The sequence below is a fragment of the Mobula birostris genome, chromosome 22, assembly GCF_030028105.1.
Source record: "Mobula birostris isolate sMobBir1 chromosome 22, sMobBir1.hap1, whole genome shotgun sequence".
Lineage (NCBI taxonomy): Eukaryota > Metazoa > Chordata > Chondrichthyes > Myliobatiformes > Myliobatidae > Mobula > Mobula birostris.
Window position 1 is genome coordinate 22,895,266 of NC_092391.1, and position 22,522 is coordinate 22,917,787.

At 42.5% G+C, this 22,522-nt stretch overlaps 1 protein-coding gene across 5 annotated transcripts in view; it reads left to right on the plus strand.

The window, feature by feature from the left end:
• col27a1b (collagen, type XXVII, alpha 1b) overlaps positions 1-22,522 on the plus strand; it is a 487,157-nt gene that overhangs the window by 168,706 nt on the left and 295,929 nt on the right. For all 5 annotated transcript variants that reach the window (XR_011882827.1, XM_072240297.1, XM_072240300.1 and 2 more), the window contains exons 10-11: positions 8,762-8,806; positions 21,829-21,882. Coding sequence is in view for 4 of the 5 variants with exons in the window: in XM_072240297.1 (XP_072096398.1) it covers positions 8,762-8,806; positions 21,829-21,882 (99 nt within the window). In the remaining variant the exon portion in view is untranslated. The remainder of the gene's footprint in view (positions 1-8,761; positions 8,807-21,828; positions 21,883-22,522) is intronic.

Sequence of the window (22,522 nt, forward strand, 5' to 3'; positions counted from 1 at the left end):
GCCAGTCAGCCAATGTTCTATCCATGCTACAGGAATTCTGCAGATGCTGGAAATTCAAGCAACACACATCAAAGTTGCTGGTGAACGCAGCAGGCCAGGCAGCATCTGTAGGAAGAGGTGCAGTCGACGTTTCAGGCCGAGACCCTTCGTCAGGACTAACTGAAGGAAGTCCTGACGAAGGGTCTCAGCCTGAAACGTCGACTGCACCTCTTCCTACAGATGCTGCCTGGCCTGCTGCGTTCACCAGCAACTTTGATGTGTGTTTCTATCCATGCTAGTATCTTTCCTGTAATACCATCTTGTTTAGCAGCATCATGTGCAGCACCTTGTTAAGCGCCTTTTGAAAGTCCAAGTAAATAACATCCACTGACTCCCCTTTGTCTATCCTGCCTGTTATTTCCTCAAAGAATTCCAACCAATTTGTCAGGAAAGACTTCTCCTGAAAGAAACTGCGCTGAACTCAGGCTACTTTATCATGTGCTCCTAAGTACTCCGAAACCTCATCCTTAATGTAAAATCTTATCAACTACAGAAGTCAGACCAACTGGCCTATAATTTCCTGTCTTTTGTCTCCCTCGCTTCTTAAAGGGTGGAGCAACATTACCAATTTTCCAGTCCTCCAGAACCATTCCAATATCTAGTGATACTTGAAAGATCACTACCAATGCCTCCACAATCTTTTCAGCTACCTCTTTCAGAACCCTGGTGTGTTGCCCATCTGGTCCAGGTGACTAATCTATGTTCAGACCTTACAGCTTCCCAAGCCTCTTCTCCTTAGTAATAGCAACTGCACTCACTTCTGCCCCCTGACGCTCTCGAGTTTCTGGCATTCTGCTGGTGTCTTCCACAGTGAAAACTGATGCAAATTATTTATTAAATACAACCACCATTTCTTTGTCCCCCCATTACTACTTTTCCAGTATCATATTCCAATGGTCTGATACCCACTCTCGCCTCTCTTTTACTCTTTATATAGAGTGGATTGCAGTTAATTTGGACACATGAGGACCAGTATATTTGGCCCAATTAAACAGCTGCTCCAAATAGCTGAAGTTTCATGGAAATTGTAAAAAGGTATAAAAAAGACAAACTACTGTTTAACTGAATAATAAATTATTAATTTAAATGAGAAACAGAACAAATTAGAACACTACCAGTACTACTGGTGGTTGTCCACCATATCTGACGACGACAGGAAACCTGTGCAGGGTAGTTTTTAAAGTGGAAAAGCCACTGCACTAGTGCAGTTACGCTCGCTCTACCTCAGAAGTCTGTGTCCCGTGGTCATCACAACTTCCCTGGTTGCAGAGGATGACCATAACTTTTTCTGTGCCTCGTCATGCCTTTTTCTCTCCAGGGACTACTGCAGAATCACCTTCCAGCTGAGATACAGACTGCCAGAGCTGACTTTGCAGGCTAGGACGGGCATATCCCTATCTTTACCAGGGTTTGAGATCCACCAGCTACCGTACCTGGTTTAGCCCATCAGTCGAAGTGGTGTACTGGGGTGTGGTGCCTGTCACGTGCAAACAGGTACTTGGGGTCATAAGAGAGGGCTGAGTGTCTGGTGGGGACCAAAAGTAACATTCCATATGATTGCCAATGCCTTCAAATTCTTCATAGTGCTTAACTTGTTGATGTGGTGAAATCTTTTCATTTTCTCTCCCATTCCTGGCATTTCCAAGTCTAAATACTTGTCACAATGGTGGGGGTATGGGGAGCAAGGGTGGACCCAAATGCAAGACACATCTTGTGAGGTTACTTAGGTTTAGTTTATTGTACGATACCAGGAGACCAAGACAGAAGCAGGAATAGCAAACAGGATAAGGACTCAGGACTACGACTAGGCTGGGACCAAGGGTTTGGGCTTGAACTCGGAATCGGCTCCCAGAACTAGAGGAGACACGAAGAGGCTAGGGTATGGACTCCGAGCCCGAGACTGGGCAAGGACCCAGTACCTGGGTCTTGCCTCGGGCTTGGACCCCAGAACCAGGCATGGACATGGCATGGGCTAGGGAGAGGAGGAACATGGAAAACAGAGCCTCGGTCTCGGGAGAGCAGGTACATGGAACCATGGACACATACACAAAACAGAGAGCCGGGACCCCTCCTTGGGTACAGGACATAGGGCCGGGACTCACACACAGAACAGAGAGCCGGGACCCCTCCTTGGGTACAGGACATAGGGCCGGGACTCATGACACTCCACGGGGCAATGGCAAGACAGCCTGACTTACCCCACGGAGGCGAGGACAAGACATGACAAGACATGACCCCCCGTGGGGCAATGGCAAGATGGCCTGACTTACCCCACGGAGGCGAGGACAGGACAAGACAAGACCAACACGAATGAACACCGGATAGTACCTATCTAGCTCCGGTGATGGAACTAGACCGAAGTGCAGGCGGGGGCTGCAGACGGGGCTAGAGGCGAGAGGGGCAGAGAAGGGTTTCAGACAAGGAGGTAGGACAGGAATAGCAGACCACCAGGGCCAGGACATGACTCAGAACTGGGAAGCCGCCAGGGCCAGGACTTGACATGGTACTTGAATGCCGCCAGGGCCAGGACTTGACATGGTACTTGAACGCCACCAGGGCCAGGACTAGACATGGTACTTGGATGCCGCCAGGGACAGGACTTGACATAGTACTTGAATGCCGCCGGAGCAAGGACGTGGACGTGGTACTTGGATGCCGCCGGAGCCAGGACGTGGACGTGGTACTTGGATGCCGCCGGAGCCAGGACGTGGACGTGGTACTTGAATGCCGCCAGGGACAGGACGTGGACGTGGTACTTGAACGCCACCAGGGCCAGGACTTGACATGGTACTTGAACGCCACCAGGGCCAGGACTAGACATGGTACTTGGATGCCGCCAGGGATAGGACTTGACATGGTACTTGAATGCAGCCGGAGCCAGGACGTGGACGTGGTACTTGGACGCCGCCAGAGCCAGGACGTGGTGCTTGGAACCTCCGGGTAGTGGCGAGCTCTCGACTCGGCCCGGGAACAGTAGACAGCGGCTCTTCATTCTCTCTGGCGGGTTAACTGACAGACCCACCTTGATGAGGAAACTTTGCAGGCTCGCTTCGGCGAGGTAACTGGACTGGGTTGCTCCGGTGAGGAAGGGCGAATTACCGGCACTCGCTTTGGGCGGAGACAAGGCTTGCTCCGGCCAGATGACATTGGCACGCCGTGACTTTGCAGATGCTCCCGCACCGAACGGCTGAAAGCTGGAGACTATAAACTACCAGTTCAGCCGAGTGTTAATTGCCTCTAATCACCAAAGTCAAGAGACACGGGAAAACAGGGAATCAACAGTCCGGATCGTAACATAAGCAAGCTAAATTTAAAGGGACCCCGATCCGGATCATGACAATACTTGAAACCGCAGTGGGCAAAACAGTTCTGAATTACTGCTTAGTTTCCGCCAACAATCACTGACAAAGATCACTGCTTTTTGAACACAAACAAACGCAACTGAAGCTACTTAAAAACTTTTCACTCTAAGCACTGTGTGGTGTCTGATAGACACCCAAGTGCACGTAACTGACACTGGTTATAAACTGCTTGGCAATGGTCTCTTGGCCCAATTAAGTGGCATAGTGTTCCACATAAACAAAGGGAATCCCGGCTGTTTTATCAATTAGTTTTGTGTTCTTTAAGAGTTGGCCCAAATAAGCAAATACCCCAGTTAACTGGAATCCACTGTACTATAAAACTGCGTATTAGCTCCTAATAGTTATCAACAGAGGAATTCATCCAGGGTACCCTGCTATATTCTTTTGATTAACTGCAAATGAACAAAATCAGTGCAGACACCCAGTGCAAATAATGAACTGCCTTCATACATTGCTTTCAATGATCGCATTCTTCCGATCTCCATTTTCATTGTAACATTCAAGATGATTGTCAAAGCCTTCAAGTTCTTCAGAATTCCTAACTTGTTGAAGTGGTGAAATAATTTCATTTTCATTTCCAGCCATTTCTGACATCTCCAATCCTGAATGCTAAAACTGTGATGAGCAAATCCATTCCAAATTGTCTTTCTTACTGCTTATTTCTTGCCAACCATCGGTGACAAAAATCACTGCTTTTTGAACAAAAACACACACAACTGAAGCTTTTTAAAAACTGTTCACTCTAAGTATGGTGTAGGGTCTAGCAAGCCACATAGTTGCACGCGACTGATGCTAGTTAGAAACTGTCCGGCCATAGTCTCCTCTCCAAATTAAGTGGTTTAGTGTCCGAAATAAAGAAAGGGAATCCAGGCTATTTTTTTCAATTAATGTTTGTTCTTTGAGAGTTGTCTTAAATTGACCAGAATCCATGGGACCTGAAAAAAAAAATTCGGTATACTTTTTTATATTATTGGCTAGCTTACCTTCATGTTTACATAGAACATAAAACATAGAAATTTACAGCACATTACAGGCCCTTCGGCCCACAATGTTGTGTCGTTCATGCAACCTACTCTAGGAACTGCTTAGAATTTCCCTACCACGTAGCCCTCTATTTTTCTAAGCTCCATGTACCTATCTAAGAGTCCCTTAAAAGGCTCTGCCTCCACCACCGTCATTAACAGTGCATTCCATGTACCCACCACTCTCTGTGTGGAAAAACTTACCCCTGACATCTCCTCTGTACCTACTTCCAAGCACGTTAAAACTTTCCCCCTTTGTGCTAGCCATTTCAGCCCTGGGAAAAAGCCTCTGACTATCCACATGATCAATGCCTCTCATCATCTTATACGCCTCTATCGAGTCAATGCAAATTTCATAATAGGTAAATAACTAAATGTAAAATATTGATATGTGTTTGATAATGTCACTACACATCCATCTGGATTTTATGCACAATACAGGGAGATAGCCATTTTACTTCTGAATTTTTCATAAACACATTTATGGACACAGTAAATTTGCATTGCTGTAGCAAATATAGATGGTGAACAGATGTCGTTGGCATAGTTGACTGTTTTTAATATTAACTAGTTCCTGGTTCTGTTTTCTCAGTCAAACTCTGGAATATTCTGTTTCTGTGCCCAGGCCTTTATGCTTATTTGTTTTATTAGTTTGAAAATTGGAGACTGGCAAACAGAGAAGCATGAAAAACAGCCCCCCGAAGTCTCCGGGTTTCACTTAGGTGCATGTGTTGTTCTATCAATTACAGTTCAAGTTTGTCATTCAACCATACACATGCATACAGCTAAACGAGACAGTGTTACTCCGGGGTCAAGGTACAAAACATAATACATACAGTCACACACAGCACATAGAGTTACAACAGCATGTACAGTCACAAAGTAAATATTAGCGCAGCCCGTGGGTGGCATGGCTGAAGACTGATTGTGCATGGGATTTGTCTGTGTTTCATCCATATCCCTCCAAACACTTCTTGTCCATGTGCCTGTCCAACTACCTTTTAAATCTTGATATTTAAGAGACGAAAGAGATTGCAGATGCTAGAATCTGGAGCAAAAAAGAGACTGGTAGAGGAACTCAGTGGGTCAGGCAGCATCTGTGGATATAGAGTTGCTCAGCAATTTTTTTATTAGTTTCAACAATTGGAAAATCTTTGCAAAGACTTCTAACACAGAAAATCAAAGATGAGTAGATACTGAAACCTGAAATAAAAATAGAAAATGATGGACATACTCCATTGATCAATAAGCTTTTGCAGAAAGAGAAACAGACCCTTCTTCAGAAGTGGTAAAATAAGGCAAGTGAAAGAGAGGAGCTGCAGCAAAGGAAATGCCTCTGATACAGTGAGGCCCGGGATTGCCACGGTGATTCTCTTCTTCACTGAGTTTTCTGGTTGGTAGATTGATCGGGGCAATGAAAGAAGACAGAAAGACGAAAGGACCCATAAAAGTTATGAAATGCAGGTGAAATCCAGAGAAGGAGGGGTGTCTTTGGAGCAAAAAGTTGAATTAATATTACAGATCTTATAGCAGAATTGGCAGTTATTTGACCTTGTTGAATTCGATAATGAATTGTGAAAGCTGCGGTGTACCCAAATGGAAAATGAGATGCTGTTCTGTAAAATACAGGGCTCAAGGATACAAACAACTAGGTCAGAGTGCGTGTGGGATGGAGAATTAAAGTGGCAGGCGACAGAAACCTGAGTGCCACTCCTGCAGACTGAAGAGTGATACTCTGTGAAGTGGTTATTTGAGCTGTATTTGGTTTCTTTTCAGTGAGCACTGAAAGACATTTAGAAGGTTGACATGAGTAAAATTTAATTATAACTTCACCTGGATTGACTTTGTAGTCTTTGCATGGTGATCAGGGAAAATAAAACAAAAGAGATATTGCACTGTTTTCGCAAGTCATTTGCCCAAAGTTCTCCGTGAAATGAGAAATTGTAAAAGCATTTTCACTTGAAGAACCATATTATTTTCCTTTCGTAGACTGAGTTTCTACTTCAGTTTCTATCAACAAAATTCACCCTCCGTTGCACTAGAATAGATGTTCTTTCGGATGATTCTTTACCGTATTCGACACAACCCTATAGCTGGCTAGTAAAGTGAAGTATTAAATGTTTGTTTTAGATATAAGTAACTTCAAAAGTATTAGGGAATTTGCTATCTGTTACAATATAATAAAAACATATATTGCTCTATAAAGGTAGATTGCAGGCAAGCACAATAGATGTTTCCCTTATCAGTTGTGTTAATGCAACATGGCTTACTGTTATAATTCTTTCTTAGTAACATTGATTATGTATTTGGTTGTTTGGTATTACTGCCATTAAAAGTTTTAGTTTAACCGTGAAAGTTAGTTTACAGGTGTGCTGCTGTGGTAAGAAAGCCACTTTCAGAAATATCAAAGAGACTTTTTGCCTTCAGGGGTCAACGGATCCCTTGCTTAATGGTATTGGTCCATGGCATAAAGGTGGCTGGGAATCCCTGCCCTGTTGTAGAAGTGGGAGCATCCTATTACACATGTCTCAAATTATACGAAAAGAAGACTCAAATGAGATAAGTCCTGGTTAGTCCAACAATCCCTTCTGCTTGCATTACATATCCAGCAAGATGTGTCAATGCTTGAAGGAATTATTCGCCTTATATCTCAGATGTAAACAAATAAAAGGCCAGCATTTGTGCTTATAAAGCTTACTGTCAGCATTGATCACCTCATAACAGAATTCTCACTCGTTCTGTTCCCAGCCGTAGAGGGCCGTTTCATAATCCCAATTTCCATCTGTCCTCATAAAGCATTTATCGAACTCTCTTTCAAGGAGTTGACCACCTCGGCCTTAGCTACATTCAGTGGGATTCTACACTACATATTGGATCAGATTTTCTGGTACCCAGTGAGTTGCTTGAGCTCATCAGTTGCTTTGGGCCATGCTGTTTGTTCTGCTATGGTCCTGGGGAAATATCTTCCTCTGGGAGGCTACCTCCAACCGATTGATAAAATCCAACACAAGACCATAAGATATAGGAGCAGAATTAGGCCATTTGGCCCATCGAGTCTGCTCCACCATTTCATCCTGGTTGATCCATTTCCCCCTCAGCCCCAGTCTCCAGTCTTCTCCCCATATCCCTTCAAGCCCTGATTCATCAGGAATATATCAACCTCTACCTTAAGTATACCCATTGACTTAGCCTCCACAGCTGCCTGTGGCAACAAATTCCACAGATTCACCGCTCTCTGGCCAAAGACTGGTGCAGGATCTCTGCAGGAAGAGCAGCTGAGTCTGCCTCCAAAATGGCTTTAACAACAGGTGAGGCCCCACCTCACTGGCTTTCAACCCTGTACTGAAATGTTTTCACTGCCTTTATTAAAACATACAGAATAATTTAAATTTTTTTAAAATTGTAAATTATTTAGAACATTTTAAAACTAAAATACTGAAGGAACACTTTCACACCTAAAATTAAGTAAATATATTTTAACTAAGTGATATTAAATATAAGAGAATACATTCCATTCAACAGACAGCTTGCTTACTCCCGTTGATTCCACTAGTTCTACTGCACTCGCACTAATGCGGGCGAAGGGAGCAGATTTCCCAGCTCAAGAACTGGAAAATTTGAGGATTCCTGTGTTTTGCTGTTGGACTCTCTGAGATGCACACCTGTACAGCCCAGGTCTTATAAGGTTAAATTTAAACTAAACATAAGGAGAGCTTTCACCCGTTTTTGATAGTCCTTTGATTCTGCCTCGAAGAGCATTTGATGATCTTAAAAAGAAGCATTGATTCAAAATGAGTAAAAAAAAACCTATTGATTTGGGGGAAAAGTATCTTCATCTTGTCTCAGCTATGTTTGGTATTAACTGAAGTTCTCAAATTATTAGTAGATGGAATTAAACAAAATTAATTGGGAGTTATTTCAAAATATTTTTGTACTGCTGAGCAGCTCTTTTGGTCCTATTGCGTACAAATATGGATAGACTTGATGCTATACTTTAATTAGCATTTATTTCCTGGTAGCACTTCCCAATACTACCATTGCCCTTCTCCAAGTCCTCTGACGTATTTAGCTTGTTGCAGGTTTTATTTCTGTGCATCGTGGGTGACAGCATTCTGACTGACTCAAAAGGGCCCGAGCCTGGAAGCTGAGATTTCTCTCAGGGCCTTGGCGTGTGAAAATATTCTTGCTTGCTGTTGTTGAATGCCGTCGCTTACCCATCGCCAAACCTCTACTCCTGTCCCTCTGCCAGCTGCGCCTCCTTACGCACGGATATAATCACAAGTTAAAATTGAGCATGTTGTTCCTGTAATTTTTTTTTAACTTGTTTTTCTTTTGCAGGGCTTACCAGGGCCAATAGGGAAACGTGGGCCAAAAGGAATAAGGGTAAGTACTATGTGGGAATCTTTCTATCAATTTTCCATGGTCTTGCAAATGGGTGCTAAAAATGTTTTATTGATTAACTAGGTTTGTTGTGTTTACTAGATAATACTGTTCCAAAAACTATTTGATTATCTTTAAAAGAAATATTTATACAAATTGAATTAGAAACACTAACTTGAAAGATGTTCTTTACTCTGTTTGGCATATGTTTGTCATTAACTGAGATTACACTGGACAACAATTGTTTTCAAAAGTGTTGATTCCTCAGAATTTTTTTTGTTTATGATAGACTGCTTGAAGATGAACACAAATATAATTTCAGACTACCTGTATCACATAGGAATTTGGAGAAACAACAAATTAACTTATTGAATATAATATGTTTAATTGCATAATGGTGCTGATGCTTCGTATTTTAACTGAGTTAAAATATTTTGTTAATGATTTTCATTTGTACTCAGTGGCTGAGGCTTTTCGCTTAAGTGTCCAACAATAATTCGCCAGCATTGATGGATTCCAGTTGCCCTGGTATCTTTTCTCCATGACCGCAATGAATGGTGAAACCTTTCACCGTGCTCGTCACTAACAGCACCAAGATTTGCAGGGAAGAAATCTAAATGGGAATGCAGAAAATGAATCTTTAGTGACATGTTGTATTTCGTGGTTTTATATGCTTGAAGCATGCTTTCAACCCAGCTGCATGTAGTTTGGTGCACTGTAGATGACGAGAAAAATTTCAACAACTTCTTTGGATGCCTTCCATGTGATTTTCTCCAGTCCCACTAGAAACTCTTCAAATTGCCTGCCTGATTTGTGGACCAACAAAAATGCTTTTCTTAATCTTGGCATCAGTTATTCTGGGAAGCATCTGTCTCAAATATCAAAATCCTTCATAGAAATTTTTGTGCCTGGTGATAGCAAATTCCATCCTTACAGTCCTGAACCCAATAATTATTACTAAAACCTGTCCTGCCATGCAGCAGCCGCACTGCCTAAGCATGCCCAAGCATGCCTGGACAAGATAGGAAACTTTACAGCTTACATTGTAGGCAACATTTTAATTGACTTGAATTATGAATTGAAATAATAAACATGTGATTTCAAAAAATGGTGCATGATAGGGAAATTTCATGGTGATTTTCATGATCAGTAGCCCAAAATTCATAAGATACACCTAAAGGTATTCAGGAAGCAAAATCTTTGATGTCCAGTGTTACCTATCTATTAAAAATTGGAGCCTAAATAACATCAATTTGGATTTTTGGCACTGGTTAACAACTCTTTTGGCCCATTGCATATATAAATAGACAATGCTACACTTTAATTAACATTTAATTAAAGTGTAGCATTAAGTCCAGCAGTTTTCTTAAAAATCTGCTATTTTACATAACCTGGGGACGTTCAATTGGAAACAATACCTGGAGGCAATCGTTGAATATAATTATAATATATTTATAATATAATTATAATATAATTATGTGAATAAACTTTCCCCTTTGAGGCTTCGAGTCCCAACATTGAGGCTTCTGCCTTGAAGTTGTTTAAATGGGAAACTTTCACTGGGATTCACAGCAAAAAGAAAATAAAAAGCTGGAGGAATTCAGTGGGTCAGGTAGGATCTTTGAAGTTACCTGTACAAACTCTGTTCAGGTGTAGGTCTCGACCTGAAACGTCACTATCCGTTTTCCTCTGCAGACGCTGCCCGACCAGATGAGTTCCTTCAGCAGCATGTTTTTTGCTTCAGATCCCAGAATGTATTGCCTCGTATTTCTCCATTTCACAGGGATAATACATCTAAGATGATTTGATATTGCATTAAGAATGTTACATACATTGAGAATGTTTTGCTCTTAACCTTCTTAATTCCACGGATTTACATACATTACATTCCTGATGCTTCAATTTGATTTTCTCAAGGTGAAAAAGTTGCAACCACAAACTGTATTTAGTCATTGTCGAGTTTACGTAATAATGCAAATTCAGGAGTTTTCAACAAGAGTTTCTAATATGATATGTGCTGCGAAACTTACGAGGCAACTTGGTTATGACTGCTGCCATCAATGTCTGTTTGCGTATTGACATAACTGATTACATTTTAAATGTAACTGGTTTCTTCATCAAGACATTTTGATACTCTCTGCATTTAATTCACTGGATCTTTAAAGAGTGTAGCCATGCTGTTGAAGCATTTCGAGAAATTGGTAGTACCCTGTTCAGTGCTACATGAGTTAATGTCAACAAAATACCTGGATTACAGCAGTGGCTAAGTACGGTGTTAGTAATCTTCAACAAAGACTAGCACACCATCACCATGCCCAGTAATTTTGTAACAAGTTGCATAACTGAATTTCCCAGATATAGCATCATGTTTCTTTGATATTCAGAACAGGTTTTGGAAAGATGCACACAAAGCTGGATTGGGCTTGTCTTGGCTCACCGCTGGCTCCAGACCTTTTCCGTGCACATATGATCAGACACATACAAAAACTGTTCATATGTATTTCAGTAAGCTTAAATAAGAATTATTAGAAGTACATTTTCTTTAAACAGGAGGGAGAAGTTATTTAACAAAATTGAGATTATGTAAAATAAGATCAAAGACGAGCCGCATATCTTTTAACGCAAGTCAGGCGATGCTGTTTAAATGCAAAGGGCTCTAATACACCATCCCTGGCATTAATCGGAATGGCTGAATTAGGGATGTATCTGGTTGCTCATCTCAGTATGGTTGTGATTCTGGCATCTGATCTGGAGTTTGCCCCTGACTTCTTCATGACAGTATATATGAATGGAGTTTGTGGGCAGGCCGGTCATGCATTGAGGTTGTGTTTCTCTGTGAAGCAACTGGCAAAACTGATAGCTCACTGCTTGTGAACTTGTAGTGGGCTTTTCTGGCCACTAAACTTAACCACGTTCACTTTCATGTGCTCTGCCATCTAAATAGTTGAATTCAGTTTTCAGCATCACAGCAGTCAACACAAGTTATCTCTTTCCTTATCATTTTCAATATCTTATGACCCACCAGTGAGACGCTGCAGCTCATCTACACATTTGCATGTCTTTTTTAACAAACGAGACTGGCTTCTGTCCAGGAAGTAAAGTCTGGCAGCATCTTCCAGATTCTATATTTTCTAAATCAAAAGAGAAACCTCGACTAGGTCCATTCCAGTGTTCTGCCTGCTGCCTGGCTTGATGTTGGTTTGTGTCATCTGCACCCACTGGAGAGACAAAAGTGTCACAAAAAAAAAAACAACACTCTTCCATATTTACCTTTTGGCGTTAACCATGTTTGCACACCTCTCAATCCTTATGGAAAATATTTAACAATTATACCTACTTTGTAGCTAGTGTCTATCCTCTGCACTGGTTCTGTGATGAAGTTTCAACTTTATCCACCACCAATAAAAGAAAATTTTGCAAGTCCTCAATTTCTCTGAAGGAGAAAGAAATAGGATCGATCTTTCATCAACCTCTTTGTTTATACTAATTAAATATATGTTCTTGTTCCTGTTGGGTAACAATGTGATGGAGTAATTGGTGTGGGAAGTGTGCACATTTGCAACAAAAATTCATTCCGCCTCTTCTTCCGAAAAGCTTGTGCTGATACTTTGTCGTCTAGCAGGCAAGTTGTGATCACTTACTTTCATCTGAATAGGCAATCTGCAATTTCATTTTCTTCCTTGTGTTTTCTTTTGTTTCATCCGTTCTATTTTTGCCTCCTCTGCACAGCATGATACATACATGTTTTCTACTGACAACCACTCGTTTCATCTCTCACCATCAAGAGAAAAATCTACAGATGCTGGAAATGACACACAAACTGCTGGAAGAACTCAGCAGGCCAGGCAGCATCTGTGGAAAAAAATAAAGTTGACATTTCGGGCTGAAACCTGCCAAAGGCCAGAAATGTCAACTGTACTCTCTTCCATAGATGCTGCCTGGCCTGCTGAGTTCCTCCAGCATTTTGTGTGTGTTGTTTCATCTTTCACCATACTGGTTATTACTGTACTGTTTATTCCATAATGTGGATGCCTACCTTGAGTCTGACATTTCTATTCAGAAAGCTAAATGGTTTTTGAGAAATGCAGTTCTTTGAAGGATGTGAGCACAATGCTCTAGAATTTTTATGGATATCAATAATGTGGCATATGAGTTTGATCATTCAGTGTTCTTTCCCCAACTCATATGAGTTACTTTACAGGAAACTTTTACAGCAAATGCCCATCCACTATTATGTAATGACCTAAAGAATCTTTACATTTTAAAGCAATTCTGAGAAACCCTGGGCAATTCATATTTAAATCAGCTCAGGACATAAGTTCTATGGTTCCTTTTCCTAAGCTGCTACTTGGCTAGTTTCAGGCAGTGAATGTCAAGAAAACCTGTATTACATTCCCTTGTCAAAGGGCAGGTATCCTTAAAGTAGGTGTTCCCAACATTCTTTTATGCCATTAACCCATTTATCATTAACCCAGGGGTCCACGAACCCCAGGTTGGGAACCCCTGCCTTAAACCACCGTAGATACAATCTGCTGATCTATCAGGATAATCAGAGAATAGATTCAGTGAAATATCCACCCCTCCAGGGAAATAAACTGAATTATCAAGGATATTGCTTCGGAATGACAGAAGGAGCGAAAGGAAATAATTTTTGAACAATATTCCTGACACTGTGTTGCAACATCAAAATCTTTTGATGGGATGTTGTTGTTTGTGTTTTTTTTTTTGTCTGCATTACAGCCCCAAAGACTGGACTCTGGTGCATCAGTTATGTTTCCAATTTGAAGTGAGAAGATTGAACAAGATTTGTAATCCACCAGTAAAGATGAAGGGTCTTGACCCAAAATGTCCATGTCCATCCATGTGTTTTTTTTTTTTTGCTTTGTAATCCACTTTGTTTTTAAAAAGTTAATAAGAGGGAACCTTTACATATTCCTACTTGATAGCACTTGCTGGTGAACCAATTTGATACCATGCAATTAGTTTGTCTGCATTTAGGAAGTCATGCTAGTCAAGGTAGTCTTCAAACCAAACAGCCAGTCCCTAGGCAGTGCTAAGACCTCACACTTGTTGCCAGGATACTAGGGAGGGCCACAATTTTGCTGACATTTGGAAGTGTTTAAAATGATTAAAACTAAAATATTTGTCTGAAATTTCACAAAATTACAAATGTGACCACTTCAGTAATTAATAACAGCAAAGACAATTGTAGGAATGTAACTCTTCCAACTTCCCAGCTTTTGTAAGATCTGCATTGAGGCAAGTAGGTTCACAGATCCTGTCTCAGATCTACTCTACTACAGCATCTTGAAATAGAGTTCCCCAGCAGAGATCCCAGGGAATTCCAGTAAACACCCACTTCATAGCTGAAAGTTTGTGCAGAGTCCAGCATCAGATCACAGGCAGGAAATCACCACAAGAGCTCAGCCAATAAATTGCTGGCACTTATGAGGATGAATGCCAGCAGTTCTCTGTAGAACCGCTGGCAAAACCATCAAATTCTGGCCTATGGTTACATTTTCTATGGTTAAAGTCTAGAATCAGCAAAATACTCTTAGTTTTAAACTGCAAGTAGGATTAGAAATTTTGTTCTTAAAATATTACCCAGTTCTCACCCCTAAAATGTTAGGCTAGATCTCAGAAGAAGCTTAATAATACTTGTTTATCTTGCCATTGTTGTTGGTAACTAATACATCCTGTTCTCCAATGTGAGTAATTTAAATCCACGGTATTTGCCCTCATTGTAAATGTTGCCAGGCATCCCACTCTATAAGAAAACAATTTAAAATTAAGGAATATGGAAACAATAATTGCTCTAGGTCTAATATTTGACTATTTAATTTCCATGTCTACAGTTTCTGAACTTTCTAAGTGATAACTAACAGATCCCACCCACTGCCTGAATTCATTGCCCATTGTTCAAAGGTTCATTAATTATCAATATATGTATCCATATACAACTCTGAAATTTGTCTTCTCCAGATAGCCATGAAGCAAAGGAAGAACATGAAAGTTGTTCAGAGAGAAACGTCAAACCAACCCCTACCTGCATAAAAAGAGAATGGTATCCCAATCATCAACTCCCAAAAAACCCTCCCCCCACACACAAAATGGAATAGGAACACTGAACCCCCCCCAAAAAAAGATAATCCCTCCCCCACGCAAATAAAACTAACAGAACACAACAGAACATCAGCCCACAAACACCCTCCCCCCCGCACAACAAAATGGAAGAGCAACAGGTGATAAGAAACACAGAATATAAAAACCATAATTCTGAAAAAGTCCACAGACCTTAAACACAACAGACCAATCCATAAACGCAGAACCATGATACCATCCCACAATATCACTGACATTCATCGAAAGAGAGGGACACCGCGTGAGGCCTCCCCGCCTGTCACAGCGAGCCACACAGCGATAGGCCAGTCACAGACTCCTTCTCCGGCAGTGATCAAAAGGAAGGCAGTTGGCACTGAACTCTCACTTGCCATCTGTGTTCGCCTCGATGTCTCAATCTTCTTCAGCGCTCTAAGCGGTAGTTAATGGTTGCTTTAACCGGCGAAATGGAGTCAAACATCAGCTTGCACCCCATCTTGAAGTTTCTTCACTCCGAGGCCATTCAGGCACGTGCTCGCTTCCCGGAATCTTCTCGGAGTCAACAAAAAGCTGGATCACTGGGTCACTCAAACCATCTCCAAGCTGTAGACCGCAGGCTCTAACAGTCCCAGAAACACATTTAAGGTGAAAAACAGACGTAAAAAAATAAAAAGGCATTTTCGTGCACTACGTGGAAGATGTCAACCAAGGGAATGTCGTACGCTGACACAATATTGACTGCAATTGTATCCACGTACCTACAAAATATTGCTAGGGATATGCAGGGCTGCTGAATGGACTCCCTTTATCTGAGAGGTAAACTTCAAGGCAGAAGAGTCTCCAGGCTCTTGGGTGTTGGTTCCTGAGGCCTTTCCCACAGAACTTCCGGAAGACCTTTATTGACTCGCTATTGACAACAAAATCACTTGGAACTGTTTTAAGTGTCCTGAATATTAAAATAAAATACCAGAAAATTGCAATTGCTGGGCATGTAAAGAAAAAAACAGAAATTTAATATCAGACAGCATCTGTGGAAAGAGAAACATATTTCAGGTTGGAAATGAATTGCTGAAGTTGGAAAGAGATATTAAGTAAAGGAAATTTTATGTTGCAGAGAAGTTCATGGGAGAGATGGATAGGACTTTGAGAATATCTGTGATAGGGTGAGATCAGTTAAAGGCTGATTGTTATGTTTCACTCATCCCAAGGCCATGGAACTTTCCAGCAGATTAGCCTGTACTAATGGAAAAAGGAATAATGAGGCTTACAGAAGAAATGGCCAATCATGATGAAAATGGGAAATGGCTTGCTAAAGTTGGAGAATTTGATGTTGAGTGTTAGGCGTAATTCAAGCTTGCATAGCGTCTCATTACAACAGAGCAAGGGAGCACAGACAACGCGGCCAACGCGGGAGTTGGACTAAAAACTAAAGTGGCAGGCAACAGGAAGCCCACGGTTTGCTCCTGTGGACTGAATGCAGAAGCTCTATAAAGCCGTCACCCAGTCTGAAATAGGTTTCTCCCATATTGAAGAGACCACATTGTGAACATCAAGTGCAGTGCACTACATTGGAAGAAGTGAAGTGAACCATTGCTTCATACAGAAAGACTGGTTGGTTCCTGGTGGGAGAAGGGAAAAGATGAAAAGGCAGGTGGGATATCTCCTATGTTACATGGGAATCTACCATGAGATACGAAAGGATTAATAGGGACAGAAGAGTAGACAGGGGAGTCACGAATGGAATGTCTTTTCAAAGTGCTGAAAAGGGAAGAGAGGTGAATATGTGTTTAGAAATGGGATCTGGAGCTGGTGGAGCTTGCGAAGGATGATCTGTTCCACCAGTGAGGCGGAAGGTAAATGTAAAGGGGAAGCCATGGTTGTTCCTAATGCAGTGTGCCTGATTGACATAGTCCGGAGCTTGGTGTGAGGACGTAGGTATTGAGGGTTCTGTGAGACAGTGACTTTTGAAAACTGTTTAATAGATTGACATAATTTTAAAAGTTTAATTTACAATATCTTAAAATTAAAGTATAAACTACTTGCCTTTCCTCAGACATTGACATAGGTAATGTTTCCTATTCTTGCCAACACTCAGCAACACCACTTATCCTCTACTGTACTCAGCAGGGTGGAGAGCCAGCATGTGTCCTCCAGCTCTGCTCAGTCATTTACACTTAACCATACAGACACCGAAAAGTCTGAGATGACCTGAACCACAGACTGTACTTGGTTGATGAGACTGACAGATAAGTTCAGGGGGCTCCGCCGCAGCGAATCTGTGAAGAGCAAGACAGAAAAATCCTAGAAAGAGGGATTCTAAATAATAACAAATGTTGGCCTGATGCGTAACATTCACCAGTGACTTTCACTTTTTGTGTCAGAGCATAAAGAATTCCTGTATAGAGACCAATGCTTTAAAAAAATGACTAATCCCTGATTGGTTAGCTTATATGGATGGAGCTTCACTTTGTTTGACTGAATCTCACTCTAGTAAATCAAGATAAAGAAAAAATTTGTGGTATTCATGAAACTCCAGGCCAGCTTTATAAATCGCAATGATCTGTTCTAACCATGCATTTTTCACTTTCTCAATATACATATAATAATACAGAACAGGATTCATTATATAAATGTGACAATTCTATTCCAGTTAAATTTTGGCACTTAGTGAAGTAACAAAATCCATGAAACCAAATGAGAAAGTAGTGTTTGCATTTCATCCCTTTACAGTTTTTAGCAGGGTGGTAGGTCAGAATCAGGGTGATTAATTTAACTTTGCTATGTATGTAATTAAAAAAATATCTTTTTTGTTTTTCATGAATACACGAATATATTCTGAACTTCAAAATGATCGTTTGTGATGCGTTCCTGGCAACTTGCAAAGTGAAATGTTGATGTTAGAGCCTGGTCATACATTTCCACACCTAAAACAGAGTCCTATTAGAGACTGTTTGATTTGAACTTTGAGAAGTGGCAGCTGGAAAGAATGTTGATGAAATGTTATTGTTAGTGTATTGAGATGAATGGTCAAGGAAATGCTGGTCAGGAATAGTTGAATGTAATACTTTGCTGAGCTGACTATTTATTGGCATACTGCATGGCGACCTAAGTGCTTAGAGAATTGTTAGAATATTTGTGAATGTTGGGATGAACAGACTGATGTTAGCAGATACAATTACAAAGGATGACATAAAAATTATGTCTTGGAAACCTATTTATTTTAATCACTCTTCACATGTTTGTCATCCATGCAAATGGTAATCCTTTTCAGTCTTGTGTCTTTGCATTGCTTTCCCTTATACCAAGTACAAAGCCTCAGGCTTAGAAATTCATTACATGCAATGAATTTATGTCTTTAGAAACATAGAAACACAGGTACATGGAGCTCAGAAAAATAGAGGGCTATGGGTAACCCTAGGTAATTTCTAAGGTAAGGACATGTTCAGCACAGCTTTGTGGGCTGAAGGACCTGTATTGTGCTGTAGGTTTTCTATGTTTCTATGTCTATGTTTCTTTGTAAATGTGTTGAATTTGCACTGTGCAGGGATTATCTCTGCCATTTTGTTTCAGTGCAGTCAGAGAGTGAAATTTATGTATTTTAACATTATCATTTTCCACATCTTGTATATTTAGCCTATTCTGAGTAAAGGTAATTCTAAACATTCCTGCCCATCTGCTGAAAATAACCTGATGACTGACCATAGAATACTTACACGATTGAAAGTTATTATGCAATTGGGGAGCACTAACATCATAGGAACAGGCTACTCTTTCGTTGATGCCAATCTTGAGATCCTGGTGTGGGAGGACTACACCTGCATGTTGAGTGATGACAAAATCCAGCAGGAGCAAGAAGGTATCATGGTGGCCAGAGAAAATGGTGCCAGAAGAAAGTCAAATCTGATCTAAAAAATGGCCTGGATCTCAGGAACTTTGCAGTTTATGTCTACAGCTTGCAAAAAGTAGCAACACAGTTGGAGAGAGGAGTGAAGAAGGCATTTGGTATGTTTTCCTTTAAGAGCCAATGCATTGAGTATAACAGTTCGGATGTTGTGTTGTAGCTGTACAAAGCATTGGTTAGACTCTGTTTGGAGTATTGCATACAGTTCTGGTTGCCACTCTATAGGAAGGGCATGGTGACAAAAAAAGAGCATGCAGAAGAGACTCACCAAGATGTTGCCTGGAATGATCGTCTTCAGTTATAAAGGCGTGTGGAATATTCTTACTAGAAAGTAGGACACTGAGGTGTGACGTTATGGAGGGTTTTAACTTTATGATGGCATAGGTAGTACAGAAAGAGCGGGATCTCCGAGTGGCCACCCATTGTAATTCCACTTCCCATTCCCATTCTGATATGTCTATCAATTTCCTCCTCCACTGTCGGGTTAAGGCCACACTTAGGCTGGATGGACAACTCCTTATATTCCGTCTGGGTAGCCTCCAGCCTGATGGCATGAATGTCAATTTCTCAAACTTCCAGTAATGGGATCCCCCTCACCATTCCCCATCCCCTTTTCCCTCTCTCACCTTATCTCCTTGGCTGCCCGTCGCCTCCCTCTGGTGCTCCTCCCCCCTTTTCTTTCTTCTATGGCCTTCTGTCCTCTCCTATCAGACTCCCCCTTCTCCATCCCTGTATCTCCTTCACCGATCAACTTCCCCCTCCCGGTTTCACCTCTCACCTTGTGTTTCTCCCTCCCCTCCCCCACCTTTTAAACTATTCCTCATCTTTTTTTCTAGCCCTGATGAAGGGTCTCAGCCCAAAATGCTGACTTTTCCTTGGCCTGGCCTGGCCTGCTGAGTTCCTGGAGTATTTTGTATGTGTTACTTGGATTTCCTGCATCTGCAGATTTTCTCTTGTTTTAGGATATATTGTCTATTTCCTCAGACAGGGGAGTCTCGATCAAGAGGCACAGATTTAAGGTGAAAGGGGAGAAATTTAAGGAAACCTGAAGGGTAAGATTTTTGGCAGAGGGTGGTGGTTATCTGTTACAAACTGGTAGTGAAGGTACTAAAGGCAGATTATTGTTTAAAACAGTGGTCCCCAACCACCGGGCCGCGGACCGGTACCGGGCCGCAAGGAAGCGATATGATTTGGCGATATGAGTTAGCTGCACCTTTCCTCATTCCTTGTCACTGCCACTGATCAGCCATTACGCATGCGAGGTCATGACCCGCGCATCATCTGTGTCAGGGCGGGAAGGAGATCAACTCCTCGAGCTTGCAAATGACGGCGGGCTGAAAAGTATGTTTACCATAACATCTCTGTTGGCAGTTTGGATCAAAGTCAAGGCTAAATATCCTGAGATAGCCATGAAAGCACTGAAAACGTTGCTTCCATTTCCAACATTTTTCTGCGAAGCGGAGTTTTCTGCAATGAATGCAACGAAAACTAAACTGCAGAATAGACTGGACATCAGGAACCCCCTTCGAGTATTGATGTCTCCCATCACCCCTCGATAGGATGGTGTTGTTGCAGGAAAACAAGCCCAGGGCTCCTAGTGATTTAGCAATATTGGTGTGTTGCAATGATTTTATATATTCATACGGGGGAAATATGTGCTGTGCGTTTAATATCCAAATGTTACTTAAAATGTTATGATGCTATTGACTTATAAGTGACCTATATAACCATATAACAATTATAGCACGGAAACAGGCCATCTCAGCCCTTCTAGTCCGTGCCGAACGCTATTCTCACCTAGTCCCGCCGACCTGCACTCAGCCCATAACCCTCCATTCCTTTCCTGTCCATATACCTATCCAATTTTTCTTTAAATGATCATATCGAACCTGCTTCAGCCACTTCTACTGGAAGTTCGTTCAACACTTACTTCAAGCTACCCTGATAATTGACTTATCATTATATTCATGCGAGGAAAATATACGCTCTGTGTTTAATATTAAATTCGTTAGATAAACCCTTTTAGAAATAAAATTGAGTGTATTACCCACTTATCACCTATATTCTGGTAGTGATTAACACCCACCCCCACGAACAGAATCGCCAGAAAGGATTTGCTGGTGGGGGGGGGGGGGATCGGCAGGTCACGACGCGCATGCGCATTGGTGCCCGCGCAAGGCTTCATGGTTGTTGTAGTCTTTTGGGTAAACAACGCATTTGACTGCTACTCTTGTCCGTTGGCAACCTTCACCGCCCCCCCCCCCCCCCCCCAGTCGGCCGGTCTGCAAGAATATTATCAATATTAAACCGGTCCGCAGTGCAAAAAAGGTTGGGGACCCCTGGTTTAAAAGGCATTGGATAGCACAGGAGTGAAGGGTTGCAGGTCAAATGCAGATTGGCATAGATAGGCATCATGATAAACACTGAAAAGGCTACTTTCCTTTCCCCAATTATCACCTTCCCAGCTTCTTACTTTACCCCCCCATCCCACCCACCTGGCTTCACCTATCACATCCTCTCCCTACCCAACATCCTTCAGCCTTCTTCCGACTTCTTTTCCAATCCCGATGAAGGGTCTTGGCCTGAAACATCGACTGTTTAAACATTCCCATAGATGCTCGGGATGGAGAAATCAATGTCACTGCTCTTGTGGTTGTGTTCCATGTTCCTTTGTACTTTAATGTATCTTTTCAGCAAACCGAGATGGTAAATGTCAAGAATGAAATGTTATGGTCACAGTTTAATCAAGTTTTTGCTCCCTTTAGTATGGATCGCAAGGTAGGCTTTTCATATTTTTGTTTCTAGAAGCAGTGTGCATCAGACAGCTTGATCCCTGGTGTGAGGGTATGTGCCCTTGGACTACATCGTGGAAGCCAGCACCATGCAGTCCATGGGCATATACACTTGCCTCAAGGCTTTGTTCATCACCTACATCACTCTGCTGCATCGCTGGAGCCAGATAATTCACTGACATCTCTGACTTACTGCAAGATCCACTGATGGCGCTTCTCTCCTCTTTCTACAGGGCTTCATAGGCCCACCAGGGTTAATGGGGCCTTCGGGGGCAAATGGAAAGCAAGTAAGTCTTTCATTCTCTCTCCATCCCCTTCCCCTCCTTCCTTCTTCCCCTCCTTCTCCTCTTCCTTCTTCCCCTCACCCCCTTCCCCCACCTCTCCCTCTTTCCCCCTCCTCCCCTCCCTCCCCTCTCCCCTCTCCCCTCACTCCATCTCTCTCCCTTCCCCTCCCTCCCTGCCTCTCTCTCTTTCTGGCCCTCCACCTCTTTCCCTATCCCCCTTCCTCTCCCTCTCCCCCCTCCCCCTCTCCCCTCTCCTCCTCTCCCCCTCTCCCCCCTCCCTCTCTCCCCCCTCCCTCTCTCCCTCCCCCTCTCCCCCTCTCCCCCTCTCCCCCTCTCCCCCTCTCTCCCTCTCTCCCTCTCTCCCTCTCTCCCTCTCCCCCTCTCCCCCTCTCCCCCTCTCCCCCTCTCCCCCTCTCCCCCTCTCCCCCTCTCCCCCTCTCCCCCTCTCCCCCTCTCCCCCTCTCCCCCCTCTCCCCCTCTCCCCCTCTCCCTCTCCCTCTCCCCCTCTCCCCCTCTCCCTCTCCCTCTCCCTCTCCCCCTCTCCCCCTCTCCCCCTCTCCCCCTCTCCCCCTCTCCCCCTCTCCCCCTCTCCCCCTCTCCCTCCCCCTCTCCCTCCCCCTCTCCCTCCCCCTCTCCCTCCCCC